Source organism: Rhipicephalus microplus, chromosome 3, assembly GCF_043290135.1.
Source record: "Rhipicephalus microplus isolate Deutch F79 chromosome 3, USDA_Rmic, whole genome shotgun sequence".
NCBI lineage: Eukaryota > Metazoa > Arthropoda > Arachnida > Ixodida > Ixodidae > Rhipicephalus > Rhipicephalus microplus.
In genome coordinates this window covers 10,782,501-10,797,273 of record NC_134702.1, presented here as the reverse complement: position 1 = coordinate 10,797,273, position 14,773 = coordinate 10,782,501, and the positions used below count along the sequence as shown (strand labels likewise).

Sequence of the window (14,773 nt, the reverse complement as noted above, 5' to 3'; positions counted from 1 at the left end):
GCGGACACTGACGAAACAGCAAAGCTGCATGATGGCGTGCAGTGAGGTTTAATGAAGTGGTTTGGAAGAAGGGGGATTATTATTCTGTGTTATTATTATTTATGTTTATTACCTATGCTATAGCCGTATTTTATTGTATGTAGCACTTTTTTATTTTTTTCTAGCACGTTTTATGCACATGTATTTATTTTACACTTTTTCTTCCTGCAATCTTCGTGCTGTAAATCCATGTAAATCGCTGTATATGTACATACGATATGGTATTCTGTTTTACTTGTTGGTTTTCTCGTCACTGCACCGGACTGCTTGTTGTTACTGCCCTGTATAGTCTGGTCGTTGGGTCTCGTCAAGCTACTTATGTAGCTTTTAACCCAACGCAACCATCCAGCATGTATAAACTGGAAAATAAATTGAATTGAATTGAATTGAAGTGGAAATGGCGTGCACGAAGCGGGCGAGTGGAGAGGGAGGAGAGGCGGGAGCAGTAATGGACTAGGTGGTGAGTTGCTGGAGTGCTGCGTAGCACAGAGTACATGTCTGCAGCAATATTGACCCACATTCTGTGGGGAGATCACTTTACAATCTAAGATAGTACCCATAGGCATGAAAGTGTCGACCAAGAACGGCTTCCCTGCGAAGAACTGCGGAATATCACTGCTTCTACGAAGGCGCAATCGAGCAAAAAAAGGGGTCGTGCCTTCATGGTTTTCTTGTCTCAAACGCTTAAAAAGTAGGTTGATTTCACTTACATTCGGGTAGTTGTACTTTGTGAATTGAATGGCCCAGATGGGGTAAAAACACTGGAAAATTCACGAACAGGGCGTGCTGCCGATGCCGAAACACTTTAGCACTTCACGCTTGTTCAGAATAAAGCAGTTTCTTTTTTTTGGCTTACAAGAACTGGTTCAAAATGACGCGGACACAATAAACAGGACGCTGTTGCCCTCGTCGCCTTTTGCCATACTTGTGATTCGAGATCTGGAACCCCACTACCGTACTGTTATAGATAGCTAACGTTGCCATCATTGTGGAGGCCACTTTGTGATATGATACGTCGAGAAGACTCATAGGCAAGAAACATTGCAGCACAACAGGCGCGTCTTCCACCGAGATAAATATTAGTGACAAAGATAACCCGCTGCAAAACTAATACCAATACTTCAAGCGATGACCACGTGTCGATGTGTCGTATACTGACGTCACCAGGTCCGCCACGTTTGGGCATTATCGCGTTGAGAAGAGCGGTGCTGTTTTCATGACGTCACGCGCAGTCTGTCACTTTGCAATGTCAGCAGCGCACAGCATAAACACGCACTCGTGGTTTCCATTTCTGGTGGTGACCACTTTTTAACGGACTTCTTTTCGATCTCGGCGTGAGCCAAGCTTTTGTCGGAGACTGCTGATTCCAAAACGACAAGGTCCACGTCGGCGTCTGTGCTAATCATCCACATGCGAAAGGGAAACATGCAGCTCAGTTGCAGCCACTGAAAGGAAGAATCGAGCTCGCGATAAAGGCTGTGGAGTCTCAAGGGATCCCCACCGACCTCCTCTCAGCCAGCGCAACCGGGCTTTGGGCAGGTCCCAAGTAACAAAAAACACCGCAAGAAGAGTACGACTGAATCTTTAGCTTTTCATAAGGGCTATGTCTGAAATAAAAATAACCACTCCTGTCGTCCAACCGAACCGAGTTTCTTGTTTTCATTTCATGTAACAATGATTTTAATAATAATAATAATCTTAAATGATAATATTGCAGTTTGCAGCGGTGGAGCAATGGTTAAGGCACTCGGCTGCTCGGAACTGAAGGTTGCAGATTTGATCCCGGTCGCGTTTCGACCGAAGCGATCTGATAGAGGCCAGTGTATTGCGGGAAGTCAGTGGACGTTAAAGGCAAATCCCGGTGACTTTTAAAGGTGAATTAATCTCAATGTAATTCGCTGGGTGCATTCATTTGCACAATTTCGTCATTTATGTCTAATTGAAGGCTTGAGAGATGCGCTAATATATATGCAAATGCGTTATAAATATCGCCTTGAAACGCTCACCTTGCTCGTTTTTATTGGTAGCAATCTCTTCGTGACGTCAGGTTTGGTAAGTCAACGGAAGTGACGCAGTGATAGCGTCGCTAACTTTGGCCGCTGCAGCGTTTTCTGTGCTGCCCACAAGGCGACAGTGGTGCTGTCTGGCACTGAGAAGCTCCCTTCTTTTCTCTGTCGTGTTTGGTTGGCGCTTGGCTGCTTTGGCGTGCGATGCCTTGTATTACTTCCGGTTCTTACCAAATTTCACCTCAGGCGTAAACTGTGCGCTTGGTTGGGTTTCGGTATCGGTATTGCGCCTTTTTGCTTAATAAAAATTATTTTTTCAATTTGCAGAGCACTTCAGCTATCGGGCGCACGACAAATGTTTCGGGAACACGGAAGCACAATTACCTTGATACTACCTTACCTTGCCGGAGTTGGCCTTTAGAGAATACCAGATGGTCCAAATTTCTCAATGTATCTGCTAAGGCGTCTCTCAGGATCATATTGTGATTTAGAGATGTGAAACCCTATTTATTATTTATTACTATTATTATTATTATTATTATTATTATTATTATTATTATTATTATTATTATTATTATTACATAAATAACGATACTGAATTTGTTAGCAGACATCTGAATTTTCCTGCCTACTCTCGTTAGTGTTTGCGCTAGAAGGTATCTTCTTCCCAATCAGCTATGCTACAATATTTCCGCGTATCTCTTGATATTTTCCAGCACTGTCGCATTTGTGAACTCTTTCGGTAAGCAAACACAGCTGGTCTATTTTCAGGCAGCTTCGTTTCTAGCCAGTAGTTCTGGAACTGAAGTACAGACGACGTTGTTTTCCTCGTTGCAAGAGACAGCTTCACTCTTACCTGCTCACGCCGCACTTATAGCGTGAAACTATAGCGTGTGCGTCGGGCCTCGTATCCACATCATGATCTTCTCACGGCGTTGTTTACCAGACATTGCAGCAGGTGGTCTTTCATCTATACTGGAGAAAGCTTTCATTGTTCGGGTCAACCACTTTTCGCGTAGGCGCCAAGCCAATGCCGCCGAGTAATGTGATAGCGCGAGTGGAAGAAAAAAAAAAAAGGCGTCTTTATTAAGAATGACGAAAAAAAAAGTGAATGCATACGTGACTTCCCCGTAAGAGTACCCTCAGCCAAGTAAACGTCACCGCGAACGGGGATAGGTTATCACATTTCAGCACAAAAACTTGAATGCCACTGCACGTGTTGGCAAAGATGCCCTCGGGAGTCACGCAGTGAGTACATATGTAATCATGCGTCACGACAAAGAACAATATATGCACGCCTTATCTAAATGTCCTTGTTTGCCTTTATTTGCAATTTATTAAACTATTAACATATCAATAAGTAGAGCGTTTTCATGGTTAACTTACTTATAATGTCCGTGAAAGAAAGACACACGCAATATTCGTTCAGGTCAATCTATGACGCTTCTGAAAATGCTGCTACTTACGTACGCATTTGCTCTTCAAACAGCATTATTTTTTATGTATTTAATTTACTTTCCGGCAACTTGGAAGTGAAGTCAGCTGGAGCTTCCTAATTAGGTAGGCACAGTAAAATTCTGTGTCGACCATCACCTGTCTGAGAAAGCTGCTTACGCCATTTACGTTAGCAAAGCCTTACTTGTCCTGCTAGAACTTTTCACTACTCGTGAAGGTACGACATATCGTGGTCTTCACGCGGATGTCTAATCAATTGATGTCGAGGCTCGAAGCGACGAATAAAATTTAAGGATGTTAGTTGAAGGGATAAACAAAGCTGCGTACGAGGCACGCTCACGCTCACATTGGCCCCGTCGTACCAACATTTATAGCGCAGAACGACCGTTAGTGGCCGCCACTGGGATTAGCAAAAAAAAGCTCACTGCGCCCCCACTCAACGGTTGAGAATACTTTCGCTACCTTTCCGCTACAGGCTTACCGATCGGAGAAATCAAACTCTCCAAAATTTGCCCCAAATAAGACTATCGTTGAGACATCATGGCGCATTACTGAAGTTACGAGCTACCTTTGTGCATAGGGTTACCGCTAGTAAACACTGACAGTTACATTCGCACTTCTGCGCAGCCACGGACGCCCAGAAACGATCTGGCATCAACAATAACTCTTGGAAAAATGAAGCACCTCAAGTTGTCACACTTCAAACAAGAGGTAGTGTAAATGGTACAGATACATAATAAGTTAGAAATATTTACATAAAATCGAGTGCGATCACTATACCGACATGACAAGATTATCACTTGGGAGTGAAGTGTTTCAAAGTAATGTTTGTGTGACGTTTTCGATTGCTTATGTGCCATCGTGCAGCACAAGTTCCTGAATTTTCACTCGTAAAAACTGCTAGTCCGGAGAGTCTTTTTGCTTTTCTGGCTGACCATTCTGTTATCAACTAACAGTGCACACCAAGTGCGCCAATACACAGTCGCACCCAACAAAACACAAATTCTGCAAGTGCCAAAGCAAGTTCTGAAAACGGGAAGTCTGTTTTCGTGTACGGCAACACAATCGAAAACGTGCTGTGTATACGTTTTCAACAAGCCCACACATGGTCATTTTCGAAAGGTCACAATAGCGTGAACTCGTGCGTCATTCCGTTACAATCGGCAACCAGACAGTTAATTATTGCATCGACTCTAAACAGAGACTTCTTAATACCTAAGGGACTCGCTGTTTGCGAAAATTTTCGCGTGAAAAAAAAAACAAAACACAAACAAAAATAACTTTCTCGCTATGAAAGACGTAGATTCATTTGAGTCGGACCGAAGACAGTCGGAGCGGGTAGCGAGTAGACGTTTGCCTCAGCTCTTGATGAAGCAGCCGTGGATCGAGGTGCAGGCACGCACGGGATGGGGAACTTCTGCCCGCGCGATTTCAGTCATTGTCTTGGCGTCCAGCACCAAGAGGAAGTCCGGTTTGTCGTAGTCTACGTCGTTTATCACCGACAATAGGACACCTAAAGGAAGGGTGTGACAGGCATCATTATTGAGTTCAGAATTTCTCTTTGATCACTCATCTCACTCGTATGTCAATAGTGATTGCAGTCTATGAAAGGCTGCAGTGCACACGACAGGGACGAAGGAAGAACCCACAATACAGCGCTGACATAGAATACAAGATGTAGAACACAAGATGTATATATGTCGCTGAAAGCGCCATGTCTTGTGTGTGTGTGTTTTCTCGCGTCCCCGCCTACGTGTGCCGCAGCCTTTCATAATAAATTACCAGCTAGCCCACCAATTTAATTTCCAGTCTATTAATTCGAATAAAAAAAGCCTCAGAACTGAACCTTAATCAAAGACAGTCATCTCCCAAGTTTAGAGACGTCCTATAGGCTGGCCTCGCATCTCACGCAAAGATGGCACTTTTCAACTTCCTTGCAGGCACTGGTTTCTTTAAGGCACGTCACTTTCTTTGGTGTCATGGTGGGTCATGCGTATATGCACAGTGAACCACGAACGTTTACGAACCACGCGAACGTGGGCCCAAGAACCTCTTTATGACATTACTGCTATACGTAAGCAGCGATTGACAGCATCGCTACGCCCGATTAAGACGCATTCACCCCTTAATCGACGCCATAGCGTTTTTCCATGTAACCATGAATGTTATCCACCTTTAAATTTTTAACGCGGTGTGCACTTCAGCAGCCACGGCTACATGCTTCGGTCTCGAGAGCAGTTTATCAGCATAACAGTTATCAGTCACAATCCTGACAAAGAGATATCTACCATCGGCACAACGTTTTAAGCACGCCGCCCTAAGTTTGATTTTACTATCAAAGAGGAGGTGTCACGCTCATACAGCAGATAAGCGTGTTGCGTGAAAACAACGAACTATATAGCAAGGTTCTGCGAGGCAGCAGAAAATTGATATTCTTAGGATGCGCCAAGAAGACCCGCTTCTGGCCCAGCGCTGCGGTGGACAGTAGGTGGCGCACTGCTATATATGGCTGGCTTGCACAGGCAACTTGGCATGTGTTCGCGTGGTCCGTAAGCTTTTGTATTTGACTGTACGTACCACATCTGCGTGTCGTTTCATTTTTCAACACGCCCGTCTGAAGTAAAGCACGCTGAGGCATGCCTAGGAAGCACGTGCACGACGTAAAACCTACCGTCATCTTCATCGATTCCGTCAGGGTTTGCCATGAAGATAGCTTCGCTGGGGAACTGCGTGTCGGATTCCCTCCAGAGATGCATCTCACGCCTCTGGATGTCCAGCTTGCAGATCTGCATTTCGCGCGATAGGAGCACTATCCAGTACCTGGTGGCACCACAAAATTGATTTCTAATTTGCGTCAAGGCACAAAAACCCATTTCTTCGGCAGACTGAAATATCACGAGGCGCACACTTTGACGCTGAGCGTCGCTTTAACGCTTCTATAGACGTAGTTGTAATCTCAACGACGTCCTTAGGATTATGCAGCAAACTGCGACGCCTGATGAATTTCGTGTTGTGTAGCTCTACACCATCATCATCATTATTATTATTATTATTATTATTATTATTATTATTATTATTATTATTATTATTATTATTATTATTATTCATGGGATAACTTCTGGTATATCGCCGCAGCGTGTACCAATTTCTCTGTAATTGCAGCTCTCACTTTCCAACAAAATAAAAAAGAAAATAAAGGAAGAATTTCAATGAATGTCATATTTCATAGCTGTAACTATATGAAGCCAGCACGCGAATTTAAAAGCGATGTAGCTAGGAGTCACTGAGGGACATCACATGACTTAATGAAAAACAGCCCGATTCTCGTTCAAGTGTTGGACGATATAGCGATGCGCGACGAAACGACAAGAACATCAAGTAGCGGGCTCTGCAAAGGCAAGTTGCAGAACGCTTATTTGCAACATGCAAGAACGCCTACATATAAAATATGCTCGTTATTAGAACGAAACACCCCTTTTCCGAGCACGAATCTAGTATTTTTGTAGTACAGATATTTATTAAAAATACAATGACTGTGACAGCCCTAAAGTGACATTCAATTACGTACATAAAAAAGCTTGTTTATCAATCTTTTAAATTATTTACTGGACGGCAATTATTGTATCGAAATGCTGCAGGAAGTGGCCATCTCTGGCACGACTACCTTTTGCAAGACCGCACGTAATTTAAGATATTAATCATTGCAGTACAAAGCGCGACCAGGAGAAACCGAAACTGAGTGCGCCGGTGAACACGCAGAAAATACAACTGTGTTACGTCAAACCAAACTGATGTGACAAACATTAAAAAAAAGGCACTTCACACCATAGTCTGCTCAGGAAAATATTCTAGTCTGGTCCCAATTGGACCGCTTATTTTTTTTGCGTTTTGTGTTTTCTTATCCTTTTTTTAACCTTGAAGAAGTCCGAATAACTCGTTCGCTTGTTTGCGAGAAGTATAGCGCCGCAGCGGTGGCCACCTAGTTTTAAGCTCCACAGAAAAAAAAAAGGAGGAAGTTCTGGTTTTGTTGAGTACAGCGCGAAAGAAACGGACATGAACGACAGATCAAATGCAAGGAACAAGCGGAACAATTGATTATTGGGGGATTGCTGTTTCAGATGAGAAGCCCCTTATGTGCGAGTTTATTTCGGTGGCGTCCGCGCTCCAGTGCGCATGCTCGTCTCCTCCCCCTCTTCTCTCCTACGCTACTCCCCCTCTCACCTTGCAACGCTGACGCAGGCAGCGAAGGCTAGTGTACTACGCTCGCTCGCTCCACTTTCTTCTCTCCTCTCGGCATCCTTCCCCGCGGCGTTTACATCACCATTGCGCATGCGCGTCCTCATCCCCTTTCTCGCCTCGCAATGCCGACGCAGGCACCGTAAGCTAGCGAGCTTCTTGATTGGAAAAAAAAAAAAAACGAGTGTCGCGCTGTCAAGCCATTCACTGGCCATATCTTATATATAGGCACATGATATTGACTTCTAAAATAGTGCTGGTGGGAACTTTTTCCTGTTCGCTGTTGAACGATTAAAATTCGCAGCGAACGCGTTAACTATACGCAGACTGTGGTTCTCTGTGTGCAATCGGAGTCCTCTGTCTCCGATGGCCCATCAGCAGCGGTTGGGATGTTCCAGTAGGTAACACCGGTACATCACTGCGTGCTTTTGCGCCTCCCGAGGTTTCTCTCCTGCGCAACACCGCGATGAGCACCAGCATCAACGCCGCCGCCAGTGTAAGCGTTGGCGCCCGCTGCTTCGCATATACACATGATTCCATCTAGCGGGAGATGGCGTCTTTTTTTTTTTCTTTTTTGACGAGGTCTTTCTGTGACGCTTTTTTTTTCGTAGTTTTTCAAGCGAGATTCCAGTCTAACGCAAGACCTAGCTGCCACATTTCTCGTGCGACGCACTCAGTTTCAGTTTTTTAATGGATCGCGGCCTTGAATTTCGATGATTAGAGTCGTAAACTAAGTATATTTTATAGGATATTTAAAACAGGCGAATGCCATATGTTGTCGCGTCCTACATCTTTTCAATACACGCATCTGGTCTAGAGTTATTAAATACAAAGCTAACTCACTAGTTTTTTAATTACTGAATTTAAGGTAACTTTAGGCTGAGAACAAAAAACAAAGATAACTTTAGGGCTGAGAACAAAGATTGCTTAGCAGTTACCGCATTTCGGCATTCCCCAAGTCTTTCAAAGTTTCCGCTGCCGTACGTGTACCGGTACGGCTTCCCTTGGTATTTCGGGTTCACGGTAGGCAGGTCGTAACCTACAAGTGGACACGAAAATCGGCAGAAACTTCATGACAGACAAAGTTTCACATTTCGCGCAAGCATCATTTGCAACTGCATCATACAACTAGCATGTGACAATGCTAAGCAGTATTCGTCATTGTTTGGACAACACTATCTGATATTACCCATCCTTAGAATCAAAGTGCAACCTTCAATAGCCAGAAATGCCCGACATTATCTACTGCAGCAAGCACAAGCAGACGCTGCCCTTCATTTATGCAGTAACAGCCGACATCAACCTGTGACAATGTGCATTATAGTAAATGTGAAAGGAAAAGTGTGTATTACATGTGGAAACATATCGTTGTGTGTGTGGGGGGGGGGGGGGAGTGATTCCTAAATGAAATGTTAAGATAAAAGTGAGCCCATTAACTGTCTCTCGAGGGGGAGGACACCTCAACAGTAGCTCACGAGAAATGGGCGTAAGGAGGGATTAAAAAGGATAGGAATCAAAGGTATATAAATAGAGAGAGGAGCCGGAGGAGAGAGAGGCGCAGGGAAAGCCACATACGGAAGTAAGGAGAAGATATATGGCCGATCGCAGAAGTCCGATGACGGGGCACCACTCAGCGAGAGCTCTTGTCGGTGTCAGTAAATGGCGTAGCGCGAGCTATAGTCGACCAGCGCTGCGCTGTCGTCGGAGATCGCGGGGGCACAACCGGTCGGCACGAAATCCAGCGAGTGAGTCATCATTGTGTGAGGAGCAGCCAGAGCCCTGTTGGGGCACCGGGTATCCTTACACACATTCAATAATAAAAAAAAAAGAATGACAGGCAGGTCAGATGCTGCTAGTATGCGATTCAATGCAGTATTTCAGCACAACCACCAACCGTTGAACGTTCTGCGCTGCGTTCAGGAGTGGCCAGTTTATTGCAACGCACTACCTCACAGACAGACAGATTAACGGAGACATTGGAAGAAACCCTTGAATGCCTGAATATTAACATCGTCGGCATGTTTCCCCCGCTGAATGTAGGCATACACACGGAGTTCTCCTGCCACCCACAAAATTACCTCACCTGTTGAAGCGACTCAGTTCAGACAGAAGAGTAAGACGGTAAGTTGGGCCAGTTGGTTAGGATCCATTTCTTCTGGTGTGGCGCTGTAAGTAAGCAGCACCGTCTTTTCTTTCTTTTTTGCTCCTTCCCTGTCCTGTATTTTTTTCTTGTGTTGTGCTGTAAGTAAGTTCACGACAGACAGAAGAGAGGTTCCTGCGTGCCCGTTCATTTCCCTGTGTGATAAAAAGTTTGCGCTTTCGAATGGATATGTTTCGCACATGTGGTGGCCCCTCCTGTTTTTGCCCTTGCTAGGTTTCAACACGAGCTTGTTTATTCTGTTTTCGCTTGTTTATACTGGTGCCTGTTTTTTCTGCTAGTCATTGTAATCTCTGCCCTTCTATATCTTGTCTCGTTTGACCATAAAGTTAAGCCAAAATTTAGCGCTCGTCCATGTCGCTTCTTGTACTTGGTTGCTTGGTGCTTATCTCGTAGAGCAGTGGAACGCGCAGTATCGATAAAGTAAGTATAAGCTAGCAGTACTATATTGCATCAGTGTTTGTAACGTGTAAGTAAAGTACCTGCAAGATTCACACAGCACAGGAGAATCAATCCTGTATTAGTTGAACCTAATCTTGAGTGCTAACTGGATAAGCCACTCCCGTGATGATTGGACACAATAATAATATTGGAGGTTTTATGTTCCGAAACCATGATATGATTATGAGAGACGCCCAAGTGGTGGACCTTAGTAATTTTGACCATCCGGTGTCCTTCAGCGTGCACCTACGTCACAATGTACACGGGCATCCAGCATTTGCATCGATTACCTCATGCATAGTCTCGGAACTGCTTGTACAGAGCACTTTCTTTATCCATAAATAACCTTTCCGCTTGTACGGCATACTTATATGAACATGTAGACGAGGATTCATATCACCTGCTACTCAGCTGTTTCTAGCACAATGCACATATATATTAAAAATGAACAATCTGTTTACGCAGGGCTCAGAACAATTTTTTTTTACTAGCCAATTACGAGGCCCATGGCCGTCAAAAGCCCACTATAAAGCGTTGTAAGTCTTTCATCGCTTCTTTAAGGGCACTGCTGTTTATGATGAGCACTGATGCTTGTGATAATGTCTTGCCTAACTACTTGACATGTGTTGATGAGTATGAATGTCTGGTCATGACATGAATAAAGTGAAAACCCTATAGCGTACGTCGTCAAACCCTTTCCTCCAGACACTTGTACCACGGGGCCGTGGTATGCACCACAGGTTATTGACAATTTATATTAACCGAGGAACGATAAGTACAGATATGGTAAATTTAAATGCCAGAAGGTTAAGCAAAATAGACATGTACACCGATGACTTGACTAATGCGAAGAACAAAAATCAGTATCCTAGTGATAATCAAATCCGAGTGTTCTGCGTGACAGTCAAGCGTTAATTCTACCACAAAGCCATGCAAAGTTTTGAAACTGCTTTAGAGAAACGCCTTAAATGGAGGCGTAATACGGCGCAACGTCAACTGCGGTTGTAGTGTGAGTTATTAAATTTGATGACTCAGCAATAAACATTACACAAGTAATCCTACCATGGTACAGGCGTCATCTCGGGCTAACGTCGCTTGTGGTTTAAGTGCTAGCTCCGATTTCATAGCCCTCCCACAAACATTAGATGTGTATTTTTAAGCTATCATCCGGTGTTGCTCGACCCCGGAAAATACGCTGATGGAAGATACGTATGATATTCCCACCATCGTACCGTAAAGCGCTTTCGTTTCGATAATACTGACGCATGTGCTACAACGTGGAGGCTCACGTTACGTCACACCATAAGTTACCCTTTAAACGCAGGCGTAGTCGACGTTCCTGATAATTTCACGATGTGCATACAACTGCTTGACTTATAAAAGCAAACCTATTCATGTCGTAGCACTTGGATCCGAGTCTAAAAATTCAGAATGAAGAATTACTCACCGATTGCTTCATATGAAAGTGATTACCACAAGGCGTGGGGTCTCCATAATTGTCTTCTTGAACTTTGCTTTACTTCAAACAACCGAGCGAAGGGTAGAGTCACCGTCGCCAAGAAGTGACGACTACCCCTTCATATGTTTTTGTTTTGATAAAAAGGAACCCTGCCGGGCAAGCGAGGCGTGCAGCTCATATATATATACGCGCACCTTTGTATCCCATCTCCTCGTGGGTGAGCCAGATGGTGGTGTTGTCCCTTCGGTATGCGTGAGCCTCGCTGTAGCTGAGGCTCACCAGGTCGCCCTCCACGTCACTGTGGGCCTGTATCAAGGTAAGTTGCATGCAGTAGGAAAAAGGGAAGAAGCACAACAAGCACACCATTCATTCGGCTCATATAAAAGGCCTCCATCTCACCTCCAACACAAACGGGAAAACACGTGGGGGGCTTCCATAGACTACTTTGACTCTTGACAGCGGTTTGAAAAAAAAAAACGTTCCAGTGTATAGCCTCCTATTATTATAGAAAACGACCATGGATTCTCAGTCTACAAAAAAAAAAAAAAGACGTGAGCACGTGTTCAAGCGGTCTTGACGTACACGCTCCAAACGCAGTTAGTAAAATGTTTGTGCTTTCAAGAAAAAACAAGATAGTAAAGGAACGTGTTATGCAGACAATTACTAAAGCTTCACTGGCTATTTCGTAACGTTGGTGCTTTAAAGTTGGTGTAATGGTTGCTACCTCATTTTAGTACTGATCTTTAGTGCTTGATGAAGGTGATTTCCGTGCTATTCATTGATCGAACTGTAGGGTGTTGTATATATCGGATCAACGCGTGTTAGTATATTTCGGATTGACGCTTTTGAGTCAAGCCGTCGAGTGAGTGCGTTAACTTACAAAAATTTACACCGCAACTTGCTTTAGCACCGTTAATCGAATACATAGGAGAACATAGATGATCGCGGGGTTCTAGATTAGGTAATTTCTGGACAGTGTTGGCTGTCGCCTTGCATCATCTAGCCAACCACTGCACGCACTGCAGCCTGCAAGAGCACTGAGCGACAACACACCGTAAAAATGGAGGCGGAAATGTTGTAGGCCCGTGTTCTCAGATTTGGGTGCACGTTAAAGAACCCCAGGTGGTCGAAATTTCCGGAGCCCTCCACTACGGCGTCTCTCATAATCATACGGTGGTTTTGGGACGTTAAACCCCACATATTAAATCAATCAATCAATCACCGTAAAACGATCAACGATAACCGCACGTGTCTCGTTTATCTGCCCCTTGAACGATACAAGGCCGGCTAAGAAAGTGGCACAGAATCCCACGTGACCTACGCAACTGATGATACCCCGTTGCTGTGACGTCACAACGAGACGCCATGTGGCATCATAATCACGTCAGAGATCGCACTTTGTGAAGTCTGGTGCCTGATTACATAACTTAATGCACTGTCAAATGTGGAGCAGCCTTCAATTGTTACAAAGTGTAAAGCGCTGCTGCCCTTCTTGCGTTTGGTGGCGCCCCAACCCTGAACAAATGCTCGATTCTGAGATGGCGGGGAAGCGAGAGGTTATGTGTTCCCCACTTACCGTCACAAGTGATATATGGTGAAGTAAATAAGAGACGGCACACTGAAAATGAAGTGGCCGCCGCGCCCTAATATTCACAAACCACTGAGTTTATATTTATTATTCTTGATTTACACTTAATGGAAACAGTATGGTTTCACAGCCCAGAATCACAATATGCTTATGAGCGACGTCGTGTGGAGGCCTTTGGAAATTTTGACCATCTGGTGTGCTTGAACGTGCACTGACCTCCACCATTTCGACTCCACCGAAATACAGTGGCTGAGGTCGGGATCTAGCCCACGATTTCCGGGCCAGCAGCCGAGGACCGTCACCACCGATCTACCGCAGAGGGCCGCAGCCTATGCTCAAGAAGCCTGAAGTGGGTACAAGTTCACCTGCTTACCTTGGATACAGGGATCACAAATCGACGGAAGTGGCCCTGGCAGTCAGGATCGAAGTCTTCATTCATGCCGTTTCGAAATCTGTCCAGGTAATACCTGGAGAGCAACACATTAAAAAGATAAGCAAACACACCGTGTCACAGGCAACGTGGAACTACCGGGACCCCAACCAGCGGAGTCTGATTGTCACACGCATGGTACGCTTAACCTGACTGCACGAGACAAAGGTCTCCCCAATAAACAAAACGTGAAGAGATCTGCCTTTTCGCTTATACACGGCAACACGTCTGCCAAAGAGACAACAGTGCTATGCATACATGTTTAGAAATAAGCGTCTTAGTGTGTCGCTGCAGACAGACGGGCTATCACCGTCAAGTGAATTATGAACAGAGGCAAGAATTGGCAATGGTATAGCGCGTGCCGTCCAGTCGTCAGTATGGCAGCCAAACCGGATGTGTGCATATGTCAGTGCTGACGACTGCAGGGACGTACCATTGCGACTGGTTGTCACTGCTCGGCTTTCATTCGACGATGATAATACTGTAGTTAGCAGAAATACAAAGCGACACAGACAGACCGTAAAACAAACAACATTTGTCTCCATGGCATATAAGACAAAAATGCGGCAGATCCTACGTACCTTGGGAATCGACGTTATACGAAGCATGCAGAGGGAAGGTGACAGTGTTACAATTTTTTTTATTGCGGAACAAGTCAGGAAATGCGCTAAATATGTGTACAAATGTTGCACGCAGAGACATTGTTGAAGAGTATCAGATGTTTATATAACCAGTTGTTTGCACTTGCGCAAAGATTCCAACAGGAACATGAGTATCAGCAACACCAGAAGCGATAAGCTGATATGAAGCGCCGGTGCTCGCAAGGATGGTAGCCTTGGACATTGCTACATAACACAGCTCCAGCGCACGGCGCCCAACTACAATTGACGTTAACCCGACGTGACGGTTGAATCGAAAGAGTACTTACGTAAGCTTTATAAAATCAGATAGCCAGCACTGC

The 14,773-nt window shown here is 44.7% G+C and overlaps 2 protein-coding genes across 3 annotated transcripts in view; one reads left to right on the top strand and one right to left on the bottom strand.

Moving 5' to 3' along the window:
• Positions 1 to 14,773, top strand: part of LOC119182515 (uncharacterized) — a 54,844-nt gene that overhangs the window by 36,283 nt on the left and 3,788 nt on the right. The gene's annotated exons all lie outside the window — the stretch shown is intronic.
• The window catches only part of LOC119182499 (carotenoid-cleaving dioxygenase, mitochondrial), a 46,130-nt gene continuing 34,465 nt past the window's right edge, over positions 3,109 to 14,773 (bottom strand). The window contains exons 8-12 of one of the 2 annotated variants that reach the window (XM_037433387.2): positions 13,756 to 13,849; positions 11,989 to 12,100; positions 8,675 to 8,775; positions 6,172 to 6,286; positions 3,109 to 5,013 (exon numbers count right to left, since the gene is read on the bottom strand). In XM_037433387.2, the coding sequence (XP_037289284.2) occupies positions 4,859 to 5,013; positions 6,172 to 6,286; positions 8,675 to 8,775; positions 11,989 to 12,100; positions 13,756 to 13,849 (577 nt within the window). In that variant the 3' untranslated portion in view covers positions 3,109 to 4,858. Of the gene's footprint in view, positions 5,014 to 6,171; positions 6,287 to 8,674; positions 8,776 to 9,773; positions 9,976 to 11,988; positions 12,101 to 13,755; positions 13,850 to 14,773 lie in introns of those variants that run through there. The other variant, XM_075888877.1, reaches the window with a different exon arrangement.